At 38.0% G+C, this 23,135-nt stretch overlaps 1 protein-coding gene across 2 annotated transcripts in view; it reads left to right on the top strand.

Moving 5' to 3' along the window:
• The window catches only part of EPHB2 (EPH receptor B2), a 2,126,559-nt gene that overhangs the window by 1,429,145 nt on the left and 674,279 nt on the right, over positions 1–23,135 (top strand). For both annotated transcript variants that reach the window (XM_044061768.1, XM_044061767.1), the window contains exon 4: positions 17,716–17,871. In XM_044061768.1, the coding sequence (XP_043917703.1) occupies positions 17,716–17,871 (156 nt within the window). The remainder of the gene's footprint in view (positions 1–17,715; positions 17,872–23,135) is intronic.

Raw genomic sequence — 23,135 nt, 5'->3', positions numbered from 1 at the left:
GACAATGACATCCTTTTTTCTGGATGGAAAGCCCTTAGTGATGAGGTGTGCCACATAGAAGGATTTCCTGACTGTTGTGGTGATGTGGTTATCAAAAGTGAGACCACTGTCCACCTGTGTCCCTAAGTCTCTTATCACACTTTCGGTGTTTAGTGTACTGCCACCTATGTAGTAATTCACGGGTACATGTTTTTTTTCCCAAAGGGCATCATCTATGGCTCACGTGGCCTTCACAAAGTAGTCCACTGGGTTTAGTAGGCGTGACCTATCATTAATGAAACCAAACTGGGATGGGTCCTGTGTTTGAAGATTTCCTATGTATTTATTTAGATCCATGATGATTTTTTCCATGGCCTTGTATACAAGACTAGTCCATCTTATGGGTCTGTAGTTCCCTGGGTCTGTTGATGGCCCACCTTTATGAAGAGGGATGACCATTACATTCTTGCATTCCCTAGGAACAAAGTCTGCCTGGAGGCTGTGGCTGAATAGATATTTTAGTGGGCCTGAGGGGTCATTTTTCAAACTCTATTGGAGGCATCCCTGGATGTTATCAGGGCTCATTGCTGTAGTGTGTTTAGCTCTGGAGGCTGCAGTGAGGACCCATTCATTAGTAACAGTAGAGGATAAGTGGTAGATAGTATTTTCTAGGGAGTAACTAGTCATCTTCTGAGTCATATGGACTCAGTCTTCTACTTGTACCTAGATTATTGCTGCTGTGGAACACTTTTGAGTAAAGTTACTGTCCTCTACTCTTTTATTTTGGACTCTGGTAACTATTTTAGCCAATTAAATGTTTTGGTCAAGGCTTTTCTCTCTATAGTATAAGGTTGAGAGACATGCCTTCAGTTATAGCTGAAATGTCATGAATTCACAAGTAATTAATGTCTTTTATTGCATGTATAGTCCTATACACTATAGTGACAGAAGTTTTTTATTCTAATTAGAATTAGCCACTACAACTTTATACATACAAATATAAGTAAACAGACACACATTATCCATGCAAAATTGTAGTTTTGTTTATTTTGTAAAATAAATGAGCAAGCAAGCAGACATGCATGTTCCTCATGGAGTCATAATTTTATTTATTTGACTGTTTCATAAGTATCATGTCTAGGTATAGATAGATATTTTTGATATAAAGTAACAGGTTTACAGTGAAACACAAAAGAGACAATTTGCTGATGAATCACAACAATGCAAGATATATATAATATACACCACTCATCAGTTTAACAAACACCATTGCACATAATACAAAAAAAAATAAAAATTCTCTATACTTAACATAGCCACTCTATTAAAGGTTTATGTATAGTTATACATTTTACATATGCACATACATACAGATATTTCAGGCGTGAGCAATAATGCCATTCTTGCCTGCAAAATTGTAGTTATAGTTTGACCTCATTTCCATTTGCTATATTTTTTTAGCTATCGTCTTGCTTGAATTCCACGTGTTAGTTTAGCCAAACTGCTTGACATTCCTTCAGAAAGTAGTATAATTCTTTATTCTATTTACAATTTTCTGTTTGTGTCTTGCACCATGGAGCTCAGGTTGTGACTCAGAAGGGTCTGTTAGCCATCCACTTACATGGTTATCAAGCTGAAATTAATAAGTAAACAAATAAACAGATGAATAAAGAAACAATGGGAATAAATACATTTAAATGATTTCAAACAGAGGTTAAGTTTCATTTGTGGTACCTGGGAGAGTACAGTGCACATCTGTTTGTTGTTTTCATTACTTATTAAAATAAACAATTAAACGTTTGTGTATACAGCTGGTACTCTTACAGGACATAAAACACAGTAGGGGTGTATTCAGAAAGGAAAAATAGCACGGCGTGTAAAGCTAAATATAAGTGTTGACATGCAAGGCATGTGCAATTCAAAGAGATCAGTAGCACAATCGTGGCAGTATGAAAACTGGTGTGGTCAGCAGTAGTATATACTAATGACCATATAATCATTAGTAGTATATACTAATGATCATATAATGACATTCAAATGAGATGGATTATAGAAATACGTTCATCAAGAAACTGATGTTTTTGTCTGCATATATATTCTATATGCAGCATGCACATTTGTAAGATACTTGCTGATTATATGTTAGGTTGATAAGTTCATAGGTATATAGTAGGCATGCAGTTCAAAAGACCATTCATAACCATAGCCAGCTAAGCCTGAACGCTGTTGAGTGAGTTAAGTTCCATGGTCAAGAAGCACCATGCTGTATACCCCAGAGAGGATTTATGATTTCCAGGCTATTCCTTCAGAATATTACTGAATGTAGACCATGTGTAGTACTGCTTGACATGCATAGGAAGTTTATTCGATAAATATAAGATTCCTTGGGATAGAAATCTGTTGTGCCAGCCATTTTCTATTTTTCTGTCTATAAAATATTAGTCTTTGTTGTGGCTTTTCACGGTGGTGTGTGTTTTGCACATCTATAAGAGGTCATGCAGGGTGGAATGGGCCATGTACCCTACTCATGGACAGCACTCTGCTGAAGATTGGCATACAGGACAAGAACTGCACATATCAACAATGCCATTTGATCCCTTGATATAAGTATCACCATAAGTAGTAGGCAACAGTAAGGACTGTGGAAGGGTGTACAACTCAGCAAACTGTGTGGCCTCAGTGTAAATATCATAATTTTGGCTTTAACACACATTTTACATATTATACCTTTGGTACCAAAATACATCGCAGATAATGTCAGCATGTTCCAGAAGGTGATGTATAACACAGGTGTTTCCATTCACATGGATGAGCACCAGCAAAGTACTAGGTGATCAAACATGCAGAATGCAAGGTGAAATGTGGGTCTTACAGGAAACACCCAGGTTCTACAAATAAGGCAACAATGTTAGGTGTGGTAGAAGAGGTTATTTTTCAGCTAGCTTTCAGAAGCATTAGACTTCCGTCTTACTAATTTCTTGATGTTCAACCATGATGTCATTGCCAACTGCAGATGAGAAGCTGCCACTGTGCTAAATGATTGTGGAATCTAACTGAACATGGGGTATATGCTTGGGGCCCAAGCTTCGTCACTCCAGTGTTTTCTTCAATACAGCCCTGACCTGAAGCTGGGTAACAGGGTACCCTTCTGATGGCAGTAGACTGCTCCTTCTTAGGTGCCAGTCTATGATGAAACTGTGTGAGTGTGCTTCTGTGTTGTAGGGACAGTGTTTGGTAATGCTGTGGACATTGTACTACATTCCATTCTGTGGCCCATGAGGCTGGAGGCAGCCATTGGTTCTTCACCTCCTGATCCGGCATAGGTTGCTCCTATTTATCATTAGAATATTCTAATTTTGACCAGCTACATGCTCTACATAGGGCTGATAAACAAAAGACTATGAAAAACAGTCTGTTGTATTACTGATGACATAAATTTTGGAGTTTGTCCCATAAGGCTTGCACTGCCTCCCCATGGCTTTGTACAGCCAGCTGATAGCTTGCCAGGTGTCATGCTGCCTTCAACTTGTTCTATTCAGTCTCTAACAGTAGCAGGGTGTGTGCCCTCCACTGTTTTACTGCTATGAGCCATAGAACTGGACAGCCTTGCACCTTCCTAGTGTCTCTAAAGTGCTGTAGTACCCTTTTGTAAGCCATCTAATTACCTGTACTAAGGGTGTTTATTATTGATTATTCTCATATGTCCACTGATACTGTGAGTTAATTTGTACCCACACTGGTAACAGTGCTGTTTCCAGTACATCCACTGATACTGTGAATGAAGTTGTACCCACACTGATACCAGTGCTGTGTCCAGTATGTCCACTGATACTGTGAATCAATTTGTACCCATACTGGTACTGGTGCTGCTTCCGGTATGTCCACTGATACTGTGAATCAATTTGCAGCCCCAGTGGTACCGGTGCTGTTTCCAGTACGTCCACTGATACTGTGAATTAATTTGTACATACGCTGCTACTGGTGCTGTTGCCAGTGCCATTCTCTTGAACTGAGGCCACTGTGAAAGGAACATTCGTGTAAAACTTCCAGTTATTCTTCACCTCACTCTTTTTGCTGATTGCTCCCTGCCTGAGCTATATGTATGTTGCCCAATTTTGAGTTGGGGAGTACCTTGTTTGCCTTCCGTTTGTATATCCAGGAAGAGCTCCATCTCTGTAATGGCAAATTAATGACCACGTGTAATTACTCTTGGCTACCTGCTGCTGAGCTTGCTTCCTCCTAAATACCTCTTCCCACCAAATTCTTGGGGATATGGCAACAGTTATCCTGAAAAAAATTGCAGTGCAGTCAGTGTGCCAAAACACAAGTAAGATTATCATCTCTAAAAATTTAGATGACTGAAGCCAAGAATACTCTTGTTACTTGATAGGTTTGTAGGTGGTTACTAGGCAACTGACCCAAAGGCCTTTATAAAGGTCTTTATAAGCCTAGCTGTGTGTACCCAATATAATAGTAGAGAAACCCAATATAAAGGATCTAGTCTAAATTCAAGATCTTAGCAGTGACTGCCCATATCTAGGAAGGTCATAAGTGAAATCCCCAGCAAGGAATTTATGGTTTCCCATCCAGTCTACACTTAAACAGGATCATCCAGGGGCTCTGTTTGGTGTGAATTGGTAGCCTATTCCAGAGGAGTGGCAACCTACGAGAGACATATTTGTTCCTCCAGCAGGTCCTGTTTATGCTGTAGGCCAGGTTAAGGTCCCTAGAGCAAGTGACCCTCATCCCATTTGACTTGCGGATGTGCAGCATTTCCATTAGGTTTGGATCTAAGATTGCACTGCAGGCAAGGCACAAGCTTCCTGCAGGTAGTCTGAATCCTACTGAGTACAGTGCCAGTGACTTCAGTCTCACAATGTATGACATGTGCTGGGGATGCTGAATTTTCTTGGTTAGAAATGTCTGAGGTCTCTCAAGTTTCTGCAGGTGCCTGGTAAGGTACTTACCAAAGGGAGCATTGTACTCCGTTATTGGCCAGATAAGAGTCAAGTACAGGGGACCTCTTTCACTCTTGAGGCAATACCTTTGCTAATGAAGTGAGCAATGTAGAATGCTTTCCTTATCACAGTAGACACATGGTGGTCAAAGTTTAGGCTACAGTCAACTTCCATTCCCAAGTCTCTCACTACTGAGTTGTTACATAGGGTACTATTATTTATATGATGGTCTGATAACGTTTTTAACAAAGGGGATGATAACGCTTTTTTACCATTGAATTTGAGTCCATGGCTTTGGCACCAATCAATGGTATGAGTAAGTCCCTCTTGAAGTATATTGACATTGTTTGGGGATTCAATAATTGCACCTAATTTGCACTCCTCAGCAAACTTAGTCAGCTACAGCCCCTCTGCTTTGGCCTGAACTTCTGATAAGTATATTCCAAACAATAGGGGGCCCAGCACTGACCCCTGTGGAACTCCACTGGTGACAGGTCTGCTGGTTGAGGTAAATTCCCCAACTCTAACTGACTGTGATCTGTTGGTCAACCAGTTAGCAACCTAGCTGGCAACATAAGAGTTGATATTCAACTGTGAGAGTTTATCAATGATGCCCAAATGTGGGACTGTGTCAAAGGCCTTTGCTAAGTTAAGGTAAGCTGTATGCACAGATTTGCCTCCATTTATGGTTCTAGTGGCATTTTTGAAAAAGTCTGCCAAGTTTAATAGGCATGACCTGTTTTTGACAAAACCAAACTGTGTCGGATTAAAGGTTTGAAGATCACCTATGTCCTTATTTATAGGGTCCATGATGATTCTTTCTGTGACCTTACAGATAAGGCTTGTTAAGCTTATGGGGTCTGTAGTTTGTGTAGTTTGAGTCACACTTTTAATACTATTGTCAAGTAGCATATGACAAATTGGAAAAAACTACTACTTGTAAAACTAGCAATAATGGGTCAGCGATACAAATGCTGTTAGGAGCAGCTATACTCTCAGCTTATTCAAAATACCTCCTGCATACCAGTGTATGAGAGTGTGCATGTGTATATGTACATATCCACCAATACACCACACATATAGGTGTATGCATGCCTGTATACATAGATAAACACACAGAACCTCAGAATTAGATTTATATATATGTGTGTGGGAGTGTGTGTGTGTGTGTGTGTGTGTGTGTGTGTGTGTGTGTGTGTGTGTGTGTGTATATATATATATATATATATATACATACATATGTGCGTGTGTAGATATATATATATATATATATATATATATATATATATATATATATATATATATATATATTTATTGGTGTGTGTGTATGTGTAGACATACAAATATATATGGATTTATAAAGATACACAGCAAATACATTTCAAACAGCCAAAGCAATACAAGTAATAAACACATAATGACATATGCATTTATTTATTTAAATTATCTATGTATTATCTATTTCCATCTTGATAAGGGGGGGAAGTGGTTGCATCAACACAGCCATCTGAGTCACAAAAGAGACAAGTTTGAGAAAAGTTAAGAGAATTTCAGTATTAACAGTGAAGTAAACCACCAAAACAGTTATGTGCGCTGCATACAAATTTGAATAAAATACACATATTCATCATATACAAATTTAAGACATCGAAGAATGCCTTGGATTGCAAGCTGGTCAGTAAGACATATCAAAACTATGGTTTTACAACCACATGAATATAAAGTTAGATTACATCTTGCATACATACTTATGCACACAGATAGGAAAATATATGGAAATATTGAGACTATATTTGCCTCAACTTTCAAATGGTAACCAGTGTAACTCTACTGCAGTCAAATATTCCGGAAAAGAGTGAAAGATCCAAACATTGTACCACAAAGCAGGAAAGAAAAAGAAAATAAATTAATCTGGATGGAATCAGTACTATACAAACTGTTACTATGTGATTCCTGAAGGGAGTCAGCTAATGGGAAGATACTTTTAGTATGGTAACAAAATTCATTTTGCAACTCAGTGGGGTTGTTTCCAAGATGCAAATTGTTCAAGGCAATGCTGTTCTGTCAAATGAGGGAAACCATCTTAGAAATGTATGTCTGCATGAGTACATGTACTAAAAAGCAACACTATTGCTGACCATATGAAAAATAATTACCAGCGATAGGAAAAAAGCATGTAGCAACAAGCATGAAACAAAAACAAAAGAAAATGCAATTGCCTAGGCTGGGGTAATCATTCTACTAAGTGTTACAAAAAACAAGTACATACTAAGGATGTAATTTCACTGCTGCAAAGGCTGCAGATCTAAGTGCGACTAGATAGCATCTCTGGCTGAGGCTAAATCATTCGACTAATCTAATAGGCTATGGGTGGGGGAAGGAAAACACAAAAGGACACTGTAAACTTTTAGCAATGACCATCCCCCACTAACGTTTGTGAAATCTGACCTGCTGTATGCTAAATAAGCTTCTCTGAAAATCCTTCCTCTGTGTGAACATGTGACTTACATAGCAATAAAATGTAAACAAAGTACTTAGGTAAGCAGCTGATTTCAGCTAGTGCCCCTTTAACAGGTTTGTTTGTTTTTTCAATTGAATTGTACAGGTTATAGGCCACATTAAAGGTGGGAAAGTTTTGAAATTATTTATTGTGGTCTTCATTTTTTTATATCACAAAAAAGCTGGCATTTTAACAGGGGTGTGTACACTTTTTATATCCACTGTATGTTTTTCACTCAGACAGGGCCGGCCTTAGCCGAAATGGCACCCTAGGCATAGTGCTCCAGCGCCCCTTAAGCCCCACCCACATCACACTCATGAAACACCTCTATTTGAGCCACACCCACTGGGTCATTCCCCAAGAAAGCCACTGCAGTCATTTCCTTAAATTATTTAAATGCATAGGAAGAAAAAGATACCTTGTAATGTAGTTAAACTGCAGCTACCTTTGCATATGTATTTTCTACTTGAAGTACCAGAGCCAGACCATGGTCAAATAGGGTTCTAGGAAGGGTAATAGATCGCCACCCCAGAGCAGCCCCTCCTGCAGCAGCCCCCTCCTCAGCCATTCCAGTGTTCCATTATTTGGTTATCTCACCAGTTACCATGCATATGTTCTATTATTTGCTTCTACAATGATTACAGATATTGAAACAAAATAGCAGAAACACAGATAGCCATTTGCTAAACAAACAATACAGTCTTGCAATGAAAACAGACTTAGCATGAGCAGTAAACTTCTCTGCCCTTGAAACTCACATTCATAGAAATGGCTATACTCACATTCATTGAAATGGCATGAAAACCACATTCATAGAAATGCATCTGGTTGGTGGAGAATTAAGTTTACCTTTGGGCTGTTTTCAAAACAGACTCCTTGCACACATTTTTTTAGGGCCATGCATACATGTATTTATTCTTTAATTCACTTTCCTGATTGTATCAAATTATATTCCTTATATTATATTCCTTGTATAATAGAGTACCACTTGTTAGACTATGTTTTAAATTTGTAGTTTTAAACATTCTTTTAATAAGCAATGTAACAAAATTTATGAACCAAACACTATCCATTTCAGAAAATTTCACAATAAAAGGCCGCTCAAGACTTCTGTCATTACAATCCACCAATAATTCTCCACACGCACAATCTCTGCAGAAGTAAAAACATCTGAATTTCACATTAAAGAAATCTGTAACTAATGAAGAGGTTGCTACTGGCAAACAACTTTACATATCAAGGTTATCTTTGAAAAATTAATTGCCTATATTACAATAAAAAATGGGTAAGTTGGTAATAGTGCAGTAGGACATGACTAACAAGTTCACAGTCAGTAGGTATCACATACAAAAGGCCATACTCAGGAGTGTAGAACCCCTATCCCCCTTATAATGCACCAAATAATCAGCAATCATATGGGCACTGCATGTCAGCACTCCATCTACATGGTGTGTGAGTGGAATCCACTGTCTTCTGCACCAAAGGCAGTTATGCTACTAACACTGCTTTCAGATTCTACAACATAGTGTGCCATCTGATAAACAAAAAACAGATAGTTGCACATTGAAAACATTTACACTTGTTACAGTGTGTTAAATTTGTAGTTTTGAACATTTTTCCAGTAAGTAATGAAACAAAATGTATGACCCAATAATGACAAACCTGCCCATTTCAGAACATTTTAACCATAAAAGGCCCCTCAAACAGTATCAGTCAATAAGCACAATCTCTGCAGAAGTAAACATCATCTGAATAATTCTACATTAAAGAGATTTGTAACTAATGAAGATGCTATTACTGACAAAGAACTTTACATTTCACTGTTCCATCTACAAATTCAGTGCATATTGCCCTTGAAGAATTAACTACCTACATTGCATTAAAGAAAAAATGGTACACTGATAATATTGCAATAGAGAATGACTGAGAAACAGACACGTTCATAGTAACTAGGCATCTTAAACAAAGGACGGCACACTAAGGAATGCAGAAACCCTATCCCCTCTTAAAATGCAATAAATAAATCGGCAACTAGGACATTACATACCATGCCTCCATACCTCTCAACCTCTTAGCACAAGAAATCTGAACAAAGCCTAAAATAACAGGGGGGAGTCATAGCCCCCCCCCCCCAAACAGGGACAGATTATAAATACTGCTCTTATAGACTTAGAAAGTTGCTAGAGTAACAGCATTTGCCTTAGCATGCATTTTCTGAAGGAAATGAAGGCTGAAAATCAAATGTATGATGACATTTAGTTATTTAAATCCTCAGTGATTTGCCAGAAAAAACACAAATTTTATGAACAATAGGCCAAAAATATGAGGCAAAAATCTGGACATTCTGCAAAAATATGTAAGAAACATAGGAAATGTAACATAGTCAAATATAATTACATAAGAAAACACACAAAGGTAATACTTTGTAACAATTTTCTCACAAAGTCTCATCTAGAAAGTGACTACCTAGAAAGACTTAAACAAGCTAACAAAAGGGACAAAATATATTTTTCTGAACATATAGTAAGTAGCTTCTTTGCTTTCTCTCACCAACATAATTATTTGTTGATCATCTGTAATTCTCCTTAGTTAATAAGCAATATATTTCCATTCTTCTTATGATACTTTGTTGACAATCCATATTCCTGCTCAGTTAATAAAACAGCACATTAAGCTTTAGCCTGTTTATTATTTATGTTTTTGAATGGCTTCTTCCATCATTCAAGCTAGCTAGATAGCCAGTTTCAAAAGAAATAGTTTCTGACAATTTTTACTCAATTAAAAAATACATTTGCTTATTTTATTTAGTTACACTTTACAAACTTCCTGACAAAGAAGTCCATAACCTGATGAATGGTCCAAACTCCAACAACTCAGATGCCTGTAATACCAGAACCCAGCCCCCTCCCCCTTGCAGTAGAAAAAAAGCCTCCTGTACTTTCCACTGACAAACAAAATTGCATACTTAAAATTAATAAAATCAACAACTTAAGCTTCTGACGCTACAAGCCTTAAATAAGATGCATCCAGTGCAAAACAGAAAACCTTTACTGTTCTCTAGACAAATTCAGTTATTCCTAAATGCAATGAAAGAGTCAGAACTGGTTGTTTCTATTTCTCTTCCTATCCCTATCACAAATCCTAATCTATAACGTTGTTTTTGAGTCAATTTATAAAGTTGAATTTGAGGTCATATGTCTCAGTTTGCGGATACTGAGAATAGGAAAAGGATATTTTTCTGAGCATCGACAGAAACATTGGGACCTTATCAGGCAAATATTATGTCTATAATAATCTAAATTAATTCATCCAACAATATGCATATCGCTTACTTACAGAAAAGGATTTCAAATCTAAAAAACAATACTTCTAGTTGTTTTTGGACTGAACCCCTGAAAATGTTACACATATTAAGTGTTGGTAGGATGAGGGGCCTTGAATGATGTGCCCTTTTTTATATGCCATGCAGGTTGGGAAGCAGCAATAAGAGGTTGTGAGTGCAAAACTGAATTTACTGACTACACCCCTAGAACAAAGGTCCTTGAAAAATAGATACATCTTCAGCTTAAAAAAAAAATAAAAAAAATAAAAAATTGGTCATTTAATGACAAAACAATGGTGCTCCTCTCCTTACTGAAATATTAATTTTAATGGTTTAACTTTTACAAGTGCTGAAGCACTGTGCTTTACTCTGATGCTTACTGTGATGGATATGAAGCATTCTTAAGACACTCGGTCTTGCTGGCTGGAATCAAAGTCTGATTATAGTTGCATTCACAGTCTGTTGCATACAGAAACTTGCAGAATATACACTGATGAGAGAATATACTTTGCAGCACCTGTCTTTAAGAGCAGTAGTCAATAACTTTTATATTATACCATGACCCCCCCCCCCAAAACGTGTACGCTGATTGGCCAGCGTGCACATTGTAAATCGAGTTATACTAATGGAAAAAGGTCCGGTCGCCCAGGCTTTTTTCCATTAGTATAACTCTACTTTTAAAACACTGTCTCGCTATGTAAAAATGGGTTTAACATAGCGAGACAGCTTTAAAATAAGCAACAGAGATCTCCGTTGCTTATTTTAAAGCTGTCTCGCAATGCTAAACCCATTTAACATAGCGAGACAGGTTTTAAAAAAAAAGCAACGGAGAAAGCAAGATCTCCGTTGCTTTTTTTACTGTTTCGCTATGTTAAATGGGTTTAACATAGCGAGGCAGTTTTAAAATAAGCAACGGACATCTCCGTTGCTTATTTAAAAACTGTCTCACTATGTTAAACCCATTTAACATAGCGAAAACAGTAAAAAAAAAGCAACGGAGATCTTGCTTTCTCTGTTGCTTTTGCCCACAGCTCTGATGTACTGCGCAGGCACGCAGTACATCAGAACTGCCTCATCTGCGGAAGGGCAGTAAACAGGCATTATACTATGCCATTATTTAAGAAAAGTAATAGTTTCTTTTCTTAAATAATGTCATGGTATAATAGCAATAACCCACTTCTGGGTGTGGGTAATGCTGTATTTACCCACGGTTGGCTTTGTTTGGTCCCTCGGGACCAAACCATGCCAACCGTGGGTAAATCCAGCATTACCCACACCCAGGCATGGGTTATTGCTATAATAAACCACACGTACTTCTGTTACAGCTTCAGAAAATGTTCTACTTAACTTCTCATATAGTACAAATGATGTGAGATATAACATTTACCTCAGGACAAAATGTGTCCCTACCATTACCCCTAACATAACTAGATTTAATACAGACTTTATATATATTTTTAGTTAAACACACACCCTCTTGGTTTTGGAAAGATACTGCTTTGATGACGCAAATGCTGACACATCTGTTCTTGTGCAAATGATGATTAGTAAACTGTCTTAAAGGAAACGCTATGTGGATTAGAAAAGCACATTTTTAAACTTTCTTAGAAAAACATGTCCTGTTGTCAGTTCTTTAAATAAAGCAAATTACATTCTTGTCATGTCTGTAAGAAGTCAGCTTTCTTGATGTGTGTGTAATATACTCATAAGCAAGTTCCTTACTTTTTAAGCCACAGTCATTTAGTACGTTTGCTAATCATATAATACTAAACTCTGTTTCTGCATTTAAGCAAGCTTTATTTTATACTTATGTTGCATATTTGTAGCAAAGTTGCATTCAACCTTAATATCTTGTTGAGCATAATCTTACACTTACCAATGTCCAGTCCTCCCTGAAAACCACCCTTGAGACCTGCTACAATAAAATCGCTAAGTTTGCAATTAATGCAAAATATTCCTGCAATCACTGTTCCTCCTTACACTTACTGAATTGGATCGTGATAGAAAAGAAAACACAAACATGTGGCTAAAATGTTTTTTTTTTCCTAACCCCATTAGCAAATTCACTCCTACTTCTGTTATTTTTTTTTTTATTTACTATTTAAATTATATAAGATGCGGTGGTGCAGCGGCAGCATTGTCTCCTCAAGCAAGAAGCTCTCCCGTTCGATTCTCAGCTGGAGCTCCTTCTGTGTGGAGTCTGCATGTCCTCTCCGAGGTTGAGTGGTGTTTGAAAGACATGCGTGACTGGGCGTGCCTTCGTTGAAGGTTGGGCGTTGGGCTGGCACCTCGGCACCGTAAAATTCTACTGCCAATCATTAGCAGACTAGAATTCCGCTGTGGCGACCCCTAACTGGGAAAAGCCAAAAGAAAAACAACTTTTTAAATTATATGCTTTTTCTAACAGGTAAGTGGACTGGACCGCTGCCACTGGGGGTCCATTTTCAGCCTGGAGTTAGTTCCAGTAAACATTCAGAAAGTAAAGCTGCAATCAACACACAGTAGTGAGTTTTACAATTAAAAAACAAAATACTGTTAAAAAACTGTGCATCCGTTTAAAAATGTCAGCAGTAGCAAAATAGCTGAGCTTAACAGCTGGTTAAGTGTTCGACTGCATGTCAAAGTAAGCCATCTCTTACTGAGGTCTATACAATTGTGTTTTGCAATTTTAAATACTGTCTGTCTCATTAGTTAATGTAAATATTGTCTATTGTTCCAATAATATGACTACAATGTTATTGTTAGTTCTTGTTACAGTAATCTCAGCTTTGTATCAGATACACTCCAATGATGTTAAGTCCTTGTATGACTAACCACAGTCTGGTATTTATTGTAGAAGTTGTACTTGTTATGCCTTAGTCTGTCTCGAGCATCCTAGGTGACCCCCGATTACCTCATGTCAGTTACCGTTAAGTGTATTGATGTAGGGTTAAAGGTCAAACACTCCCCCATCTGACATAAAGTTACATGTTTTTAGTATGCTATCTGCAAATGTTTTGATATCAGTAAAATGCGGATAACTCAGGGGTGTACTCTGTGGACAAACTTTTTCATTATATTACCAACTTCTGTAACTTGTAGCAATTTTAGTTTTCAAAGTGACTGTATCCTTCATTAAAGATTTGATAAAATTTATGTTTACCTTTTTAATAAGCATGGAAGTAAAAAAAAGTAAAACAAACTGCCCCTCCCAGAAAAAAAATAAATAAAATCTTTTGCTGCATTGTCAGCATGCTTCACATTCCTGCTTTTTCTTTATGGACGGCAGGTTTTTTTTTTGTATCTCGATGTTTCCTTTTGGAATTAGGGAAGCAGAGGCAGGACAGTAAAAGACCTATATAGGCAAGGGATTGTACTGGGTATAAAATGGAGCACGTTGGCACCAGGAACTGTAGAAAGTGAAGGGAGTAGCCGGGTAGTGAAGTAAAACTGATGCTGAACGCTAGTAAATTCAACCGAAACTGTAGTCCAAAACGGAAAAAGCTTTAATGAAAGTCCATGGAAAAACCATAAACCAAAGTCGAGTAACAATAAATATTTTAGTAAAACTGTAGCAAAACAAGCAGACAAGCAGTGAGCATACAAATAATATCCAAGGAAACTAAGCGCTTTCACCCGTACAAAAACAGGCTTCATCAGAGTTAACTAATACTGTGTTCCACACGCCTTTAAATACATAATACGTCATGCACACACCTATAGAATCTTCCAATCAAAACCTATAATACTTTACATTGTCTAAAGGTGAAAACTAGGTTACCTTTATACATAACTAAACCCTAACTCTCAAAATGCTTTATTGTACTTTAAATGTGTGTTTAAACCTGTAATTCTGTATGGTTTGTATATTCAAAATAATCAATATTTAAAAGACTTTGTTGAAAATCTTAAAATCAATGGTTAAAAAATGGTTAAGACTGAACACTCTTTCACATGCTGGGATAGAAGTAGAGTTTCAAACGCTTGAAAGGAAGAGGGTGCATTAGGATACGCGTAGGTACCAGCACAGCGGAAGTGTACATTGCGTTACTTAAGAAACAGTAACAATGCCTCCTAATGAATCTTTTTTTTTTTTTTTTAATTAAAGTGTCCTGGCCAACCTGCAGCTGTTAAGTGGGAGGGCGCTCACCCCCTCCCTCATGGTTCAGACTTCTGGTTACACTTCAGCAGGGCGCCAAGAAGAACTGCGCCCTTTTAAGAGGCTGGTCTGTACGGCGCCCTAGGCGGTTGCCTGGTTCGCCTATGCCTAAGGCCGGCCGTGCACTCAGAATGCAGTTTGACAGCTAACAATATTAAGGTGATAAAGCAATGACCTTTTAAAAAAAGCACATGGCTACAGTGAGAGAAGTAAGTTTTAATGAAAATGCATCTTGCTAAAGAGAATATATGTTTATTACAAAGCAGATATATTTTGATATTGAGAATATACCAGCAAAATGGAATTACAAAAAATGAGGGTAATAAACCATAATTAATTACCATGAAAATATTAAAATTTTGAGGAACAGGTAATTGTCCATATCTCATTAAGCAATTTTTCAGTATTTAAAGTCTGAGAGTGGGATGAATCCAGAAATCCAGGTACTTCTGCTGAGTGACTGAGAGAATATTGTTTCCAACTGAGTAATTTGTACAGATCAGGGTTCATTCAGTTAAGAGTTGAATTATACTGAACAACATTGAATGCATTTTGTTTAAAATGTCTGTTACATGGTTTGAATCTAGTCAGAGACAAATCTTGTGAAACTATGATTGTAATTTTTGTTCTAGATTAAAATAGTTTTGGCTGATTTGAGAATAAGAAAGAGAATGTTATTTGAAAATTGAATTGTATAATTATAAATGTAATTGACTTATTGAAAGTTTATTAGTAATAGAAAAAGTATATGTGCATGTGTTTGTGCCATTTATTGGTCCTAAATCACCACAAGTGGCTGACATGTGTACAGATATAATGACTGCATTGTGACATAATAACCTAATATACATTTCTCTGGGTGTGTGCATGATTCTGCCCCCTATGAGATGAAGTTGAATTCATAGGTGCAACTCAGTTGAGCCAAGCATGGATTTCCATCACATCGTCTGCATGTTGCATATTTCTGTGTCAGTAAGTGCAAGCATAAGCGCAGACAGAACTTCCTCCCTTTACCCAGGATAGGTGAGCTTATCAACAGACACACACACACTGTGTGTGTGTGTGTGTGTGTGTGTGTGTGTGTGTGTGTGTGTGTGTGTGTAATCTAGGAGCTTCATGTTACTTCTGAAAAAAAATGTTGACATTATTAATTAATCAATAAATCAATAAATCACATCACTGACAACAGTAGTTTCTGCATTATTGGTGCTCCTTCAGGAGTGTAGAAAAGCTTATAAAGTCAATACTTGCAGACTTCCACAACACTTTTGCAAGGCCAAAAAAAAAAAAAAAAACAGGAAACAGCTATTTGTAAACTACCTGTATCATCATGGCTTCATAGATCAACGCTGATATTGCACTGAAACCCCACTGGCACTTGCTGATCATTCCCGCTAACTTCTCAAGACAGCAGCAGCCACCTCTTTAGTCTCACCCTTGTCACGACTTTATGATATGGCACATTTGGTGTGAAAGAGTATGTTTTCTTCTTTTTTGTATTATTTTTCTTTTCTATTCTGTTCCTGTTGAATATCAGGCCCATGCATAATATGTCACATTAATACTCCATCCCCAGGGTAAGAGACATCATCTAGGCAGCCATGAGGGAGTTTTCTGGTCCTAACTGATCAGCATGGTCTGACGTGTGTGTTTACAAACATAATGACTACGAGTAAATTTGTGACATAATGACCTAATACACAGTTCCCTGTGAGCATCCAAAGTTCCGCATGCATGAGATTGTTAATGCATGGATGCAGCTCAGTACAGCCAAGCATGCATCTTCATCACATGACATGTGGATTGTACATTTCTGTGTCACTAGGTACAAACATAAGAACAGACACAACTGCTTTCCTTGACTCCAGGATAGGTGAGCTTACAAGCCAATCACCTCATCCTCACCACTCACAGGCCCACTTTATATCTTGGGTTTCTAACCAGTCCTGGGTCACACTCCGAGCTTTAGTCTTCTGTGCCATGAAGCAAGCTTTGTGTATTTGTACTCATCACTTGGCACACGCACTTTATGAAGAAAACTTTGTGTATTTGTACTCATCACTTGGCACACACACTTTATGAAGCTAGCTTTGTGTATTTGTACTCATCACTTGGCACACACACTTTATGAAGCAAACTCTGTGTATTTGTACTCATCACTTGGCACACACACTTTATGAAGCTAGCTTTGTGTATTTGTACTCATCACTTGGCACACACACTTTATGAAGCTAGCTTTGTGTATTTGTACTCATCACAACAACAACAACTTGGCATACATAATTTTAGTCATGTTAGAGGTTACTTGTTATAATTTTTTTTTTTTATTATAATCACAACTATTGTTATAGTCCACTATCAAACTATGCATGTATGCTTTTTTAATTACATTCATACTAGTGTCTTATTTGCTGTTATTTAACTCTCTGGAGCTTTTCTTCCCAGGTCTCTGCTGAAAATGTGTATTTATTACTCAGAATTTCCCGATAAAAAAAATGTCAATAAATAAATAAATAAAGAATTCCAAGTCTTGTAGAACACTTTACCATTATACTTGCTTATTAGTAGTTAACATTAAAAAAAATCAGTTAAGTCAAATTTATGGTTCTGAAATCAAATAGCTGCAAAAGGATTTGTTTCAGTGTTCTTAATATGTTTAATGCAAATAATATAGAATAATTAATTTGATATGAAGCAACTGTTTGAAATACTCAAGTAATGCTTACTCTGTCAGTCATTCACTTATAAGCAACATTCTGATTCTTACTTTTTTGTGTCTGATCATGATGTTTTATTGTTTGTGTTTATGTTTTTGCAGCATGCCCTTTTGGATCTTTTAAGCCCACTCAAGGTGAAGGCAATTGTATCCATTGCCCTATTAATAGCCGAACTACATCAGAGGGGGCTACAACATGTGTCTGTCGTAGTGGATACTACCGGTCTGATACTGATCCTCTGGACATGCCATGCACAAGTAAGTGAATAACACAGTCTATTTATTGAAGAGTTGAAGTGTACCCAAAGAAAACTTCAGTTCACTGAGTAAAATGTTATGTACTTGTTATTGGTGCATGAACGCCGCAGTACGAATGTTATATGCTTGTCTCCACTGAATGCAGTGCCACATTATGGTTTGTGAACCATTATAAAAGGGCTTGTCTGTTCCTCTCGTAACTAAGGAGAGAAGGAAGGATGAAACAAACATGGCAACCTGCCATATTCTTCTACTATATCACCTTCTTAGCACTTTTCCAACAGTTGTTGGTGGATTATTATCATTCAGAATCTGATAGAGCCCAGCCCAGGAGTGGATGGCACCAGGAAACACATGCTGAAAGCAGAACAAAGAAGGATGTTTACCAAGAAGACCGAATTGTGTAATCATTTTGTTATATTTTAACAATACATTAGTCTTTTACTCCTTTTTATATTCTTCATGTGCTAACTAGTAGCATCCACTCCTTTCTGAAGGTTTGTTTTTTTTCTCCAGGTCGTATTGAGGTTTTTCATTATTGAGAAGCTGCTGAATTCTTACCGTGTTACTTTTGAAAAATGCTGTCTGTGTAATACAGATGCCATGAAGTGCTATCAGTTTACTTTATGGCTGCATAATTTATATAGTGCTTAACAGGATCCTTCTTTAGAGATATCTGACAGAATAATTCCATAACATTTTATTTCAAACTATCTAGCCCACGGTGCTAACACCAGGAGGGAAATGATTTGATGTGTGGCAGAAGTATGCATACCCTCACCCCTCTGACAGTCCATAATATTAAGAAGACCTTGTAAAGAAATGAAAAATATTGACCAAAACACTGGGTAAATGCTGTTCTGTTTTGGAGGCAGGCCTGTCAAATGGTGGTCCTTCCCTAAAGAACAATGTAATAGAGGGTGGAATGGAAGTAATGGAGATAATCCTGTATGCATGGGTGTTGTGGTTTGTGAGGCTTCCAAAGTTTCTGAAGTAGTGACTAGCGAATTATCCAACATGCTGTAGGCCACAGATATTTTACTTGTTGATACTTTGGAGGGATAAAATGCTGTTCATCTTAAAGGTTCATAGGTTCATACTAGGCTATCTGCCCTAGGGCATTTAAAAGCCTAGCCAGAGTGTGTGTGGCTTTCACCACCCCTTAGGATGAGAATACTATACCCATTAGTTTGCTGTGCCTCTGTCCAGCAGTGATACAGAGATGATTCCCGGGGTAAACCTACGATCTCCCATCCACTCGTCAAGATTTCTCTTGAGCAGAGTCAGTGAAGGGCTCTGCCTCACATGGACTGGGATTCTGTTCCATAGTGTAGGGAGTCTCTGGGTGATGAATCTGTCCCTCCAGCATGTCCTATTTATATCCGTGTTGAGGTTTAAGTCTCTTGCTCTCGTGGCTCTGGTGGATTTGGATTTTTTGAGGTGGAGCATGTCCATTAATTCCGGGTTGGACATGGCCTTGTATGTCAGGCACAGATCACCTCTGAGCAGACAGTATGCGACTGAATAGAGCTGGAGTTTCTTCAGTCGGGCATCGTATGACATATGTTTGAGCCCCTTTATCCTTTTGGTGAGGAACTTTTGGAGTCTTTCCAACTGCTGCAGGTGTCGGGTAAGGTACATTCTGAATGGGGCGTTGTACTCAATCATTGGTCTGATAAGTGAAGAGTACAGGGGTACAATGACCTCTCCTGATCTGGATGTGAATCCCTTCATGATCAGGTGGGCGATGTAGAAGGTCTTCCTAACCACTTTGGCAATGTGAGTGTCAAAAGAGAGGTTACTGTCAACTTGGGTCCCCAGGTCCCTGATAACTTCTTCCGTGTGTGTCTACCATATTTGTAGGAAGCGGATGAGTCTGCTACTTTAGTGGTTTGCCTTGAAAAAGGTGTGTGTGTGTGTATAGCTCCGAAGAAAGTTATTCCTTATTCGGTGCTGTTGGAGCATTCTGCAGCAACTACTAAACTCGGGATGTTCAGCAGGTTGGGGCTTGCTTGTTTCCTGATGGCATCTGGCTCTTGGGTTTATGTATGTAGAAGAAAGAACTGCATAAGATGCTGCTACCACTACCACATTTGGGAAGATATTTACTGCTTCTCTGATTCAGCCTTCTTTTGCCAGTATTTATTTATTTTTTGCTACTACTGTTACTAAACTTACTGAAAAAGGGATACTGACTGAGTTTCATTCTAGGTTAATAGATGAGAATGCAGTTCAGAACATTTTACAGACAAATGTTTTTCTAAAAGAAAATGTAAGAAAGTTGTATAATGCAAAATACTGATGGGCTACTACCTGTAAGACTGTTTAAATTAATACATTGGTCATTTATGTAATTTATTAGGTGTGTTGTGGGAAGGGAGAGATATGTGCTGTTCCTTGCCTAAACTTTAAAGTGTTGTGGCAGAGATAAGGATGGGTGGGATTTAGGTACTGATTGTGTTAATAAAAGATATTCTTTTATGGGTGTTTAGAGGAAGGAACTGCAATGTTGTTTCAGTAAGTAGCTGTTATTTTACTAACCACAGATTTTGGGATTGTCCTTTACAAAGGACAGTTGCTGCTGCTGAGGTGGAGATCGCACTGCCTTCTGTTTGTTAGGCTATCACCATGACTGGGGCAGTGGGTTCTGAAATTTATACAGATTTCCCATTTATTGTTCCTAGTATTCCTTCCAGTTTGCTTCCTAATGCTTTGGCTTTCTTTGCAGTCCATGTATCCATAAAGCATCTCCTTCTCTTGTACCTGTTTATGTACAGGATGAGAATATTGTAATTGTCTAAATAATAGGTGTGTTGCACTGAGATTAAGAATGTGACTTATATTCCTGTTTTACTGTAGGGGGTTAAGATATGCTGAATACAGGATAACAATTGAAACTGGGCTCGTGCCTCTACTGAACATCCATAGAAGGCTTCTGCCACAGGGATCATTAATGGTATAAGCAATAAAATTATAAATATCAGAGTTCTGGGAGAAAACTATAAATGTGATATGTTGTGACATCATTCGAGGAATGGTGTGTCATTAAATGTTGGTACATCTCACGCTGGGGTGGTCAAGTATGTTTAAATGTAGAGCAGGAAGAATGCTCTGGAACATGGTTAATTAAGTCTGGCTAACATATTTCTATTTTGAGTAGTGGGTGACAGGAGACGATCATATTGAAGCAGTAAATATTTATTAGGTACTATTAAAGAGATTTAAATGGACCATTGTCAGGGTCGTTTATATAGAATGTAAACACTCTATTAATACAAAGATAACAGTAGTGTAGTAAAGGTACAGAGGTTAATCAGTTTAGTAATCATGTTAGCATGTAAGGCTGTTAAGCTGTATGACAAACCTTATCAAGTTGTTAATATATGAATAGCGACTGTATACTGCTTGTATCATTGACTATTTCTACTATGTGCATTTGTCATGGAGGCAGGAAAAACTAGAAGAAGAATATGATTAAGTAGGAAGGACTGGAGCAAGGAGGAAGAGGGAATTAGTGAAAAGTCAGATGAAAGTGTTGAATAAGGTAGCAAGTCAAAGGACAAATAGAGAGAGAGAGATGTAGTGAATTATATAAATGAGGGAGGACGTTCTTAGTTGGCTTATGTGATGCTGCCTCTATTAAAGCATTTAGAAGTAGTGTATTTGTGAAGGAGGTCTTTAGCTGATTGTAGAATTCCTGATGGTGAAGATTAAAAGAATGAATTTGCATATACAAAGTGCACTTGCTGAGAAGTTGCAATCTGTTTTTTAAGTTTATCTATGTTGTCTGAATTGAGAGGATGTTGACTGCGTAGGATCTTTGGATGCAGTGGGTAGCCCTTTAGTGTAGCCTGTCTGTAAAAATGAGGAAGGCTTCCTGCTTCTTTAGTACTACTAGGTGGCTCCCTTCAATTGGAACTGCTTATCCCCCCAGACTTTTCTTCCAGCATATTCATTCCTATTGTTCCCCACTATCTGCTAGCCTTCTTCTGCATCTTCCTCCTTTCTCCTTTCTCTATCTTATTCAACCTTACCTCACACACTACTTACACCAAATATTCTTCCTTCCCCTTGACTACTTACCTTCAAAATAAGCACCTCTTTGATTGTTTTCCTTCACCTTCTCTGCTTTGGCTCTACTCTGCTTCCCTATCCGTCTCCTTATCTCCTCATACACTTTACCCCCTACCTTTGCCTCTCCTACCTCTGAACACCCTTTGATTACCTCATCTAAGACTTCCTTTGGCTTCTTTTTTATAGTCTTCCCCTACACTGCTATACCTATCTTGTTTCCGTTTTACTTTGCCTGCCCTACGCCCCTCCCCTTTCCCCCTCTTATCTAACTTCCTTTTGGAACTTATAAATACACCTGGCTGGACCCGCGCCAACTCTTTTCCCTAGCTCTTCCTGGCTGCTGTGCGTTCCTGCCTCTGGAGACTTAACGTGTGAGTTGCTCATTATTACCTGCTGTATTGTGCTTTGTAAACTTTTCAAATAATTGCACTCCTGCTCACGCTACTGCTACTCATTGTTTAGCAGTACTTTACTCTGTTTGTTGCCTATGATGTCGTTGCTGTTGAACGACCTAGTATTAAGACTAAAGCGGTAAGCTAGTATGTTTTAAACACAGGAAAGCTTTTGAAACTGTAAATTATAGCCTATAAGAAAGGACGCTAGTATGGATTACATTGTTAATGCATTCTTGTGATTGTCTCCGATTGTGTGAACATAGAAGAGCTTGTGTAACAGTAACTCAAAGCCTATCAGGTTTAATAGTCTTGGATTCTGTTAACCTGACCTGTTGGAAGGGGCATTTCTGTTTTTTTTTTTACTTTTTTCTAATGTTCACAAGAACATCGCAAATGTTCCAGGGCCCTAATTAGTAACTACAAATAAACAGCTCTCAACGCAGCCCAAGTAGTCCCTTAGCCTCGTGGTGCGTGCACCGAACTGGTCGCTTACCTACCACTTAAGCTCTCCACTAACGCTAACGGAAAACTGCTATTAGCCCTATTCTTCTACTAACAGCTTCCCTCTGGTAGTTTTACTAGTCGACCCACTCTACAACACTCTCCAACACTTGTTCTTACTGTCGCTTGTTTTCTCGGCTTTCTCTGGGATAGTTGCGGGTTGTTTCATTCAACTATACCCAACAAACGCTGACAGAACTGTACGGAGCATGTACTGTGTTGTTACCTAAGATAACTAATGCTCCCCTTTTCCCACTCCTTCTACACTCTCTTGTTTGCAATGTGCCTCCTACT

Source organism: Protopterus annectens, chromosome 2.part0 (assembly GCF_019279795.1).
Source record: "Protopterus annectens isolate FY-2018-M chromosome 2.part0, PAN1.0, whole genome shotgun sequence".
Classification (NCBI taxonomy): domain Eukaryota; kingdom Metazoa; phylum Chordata; order Ceratodontiformes; family Protopteridae; genus Protopterus; species Protopterus annectens.
Note: the sequence above shows the minus strand (reverse complement) of the source record. Positions and strands in the feature narration are given on the sequence as shown.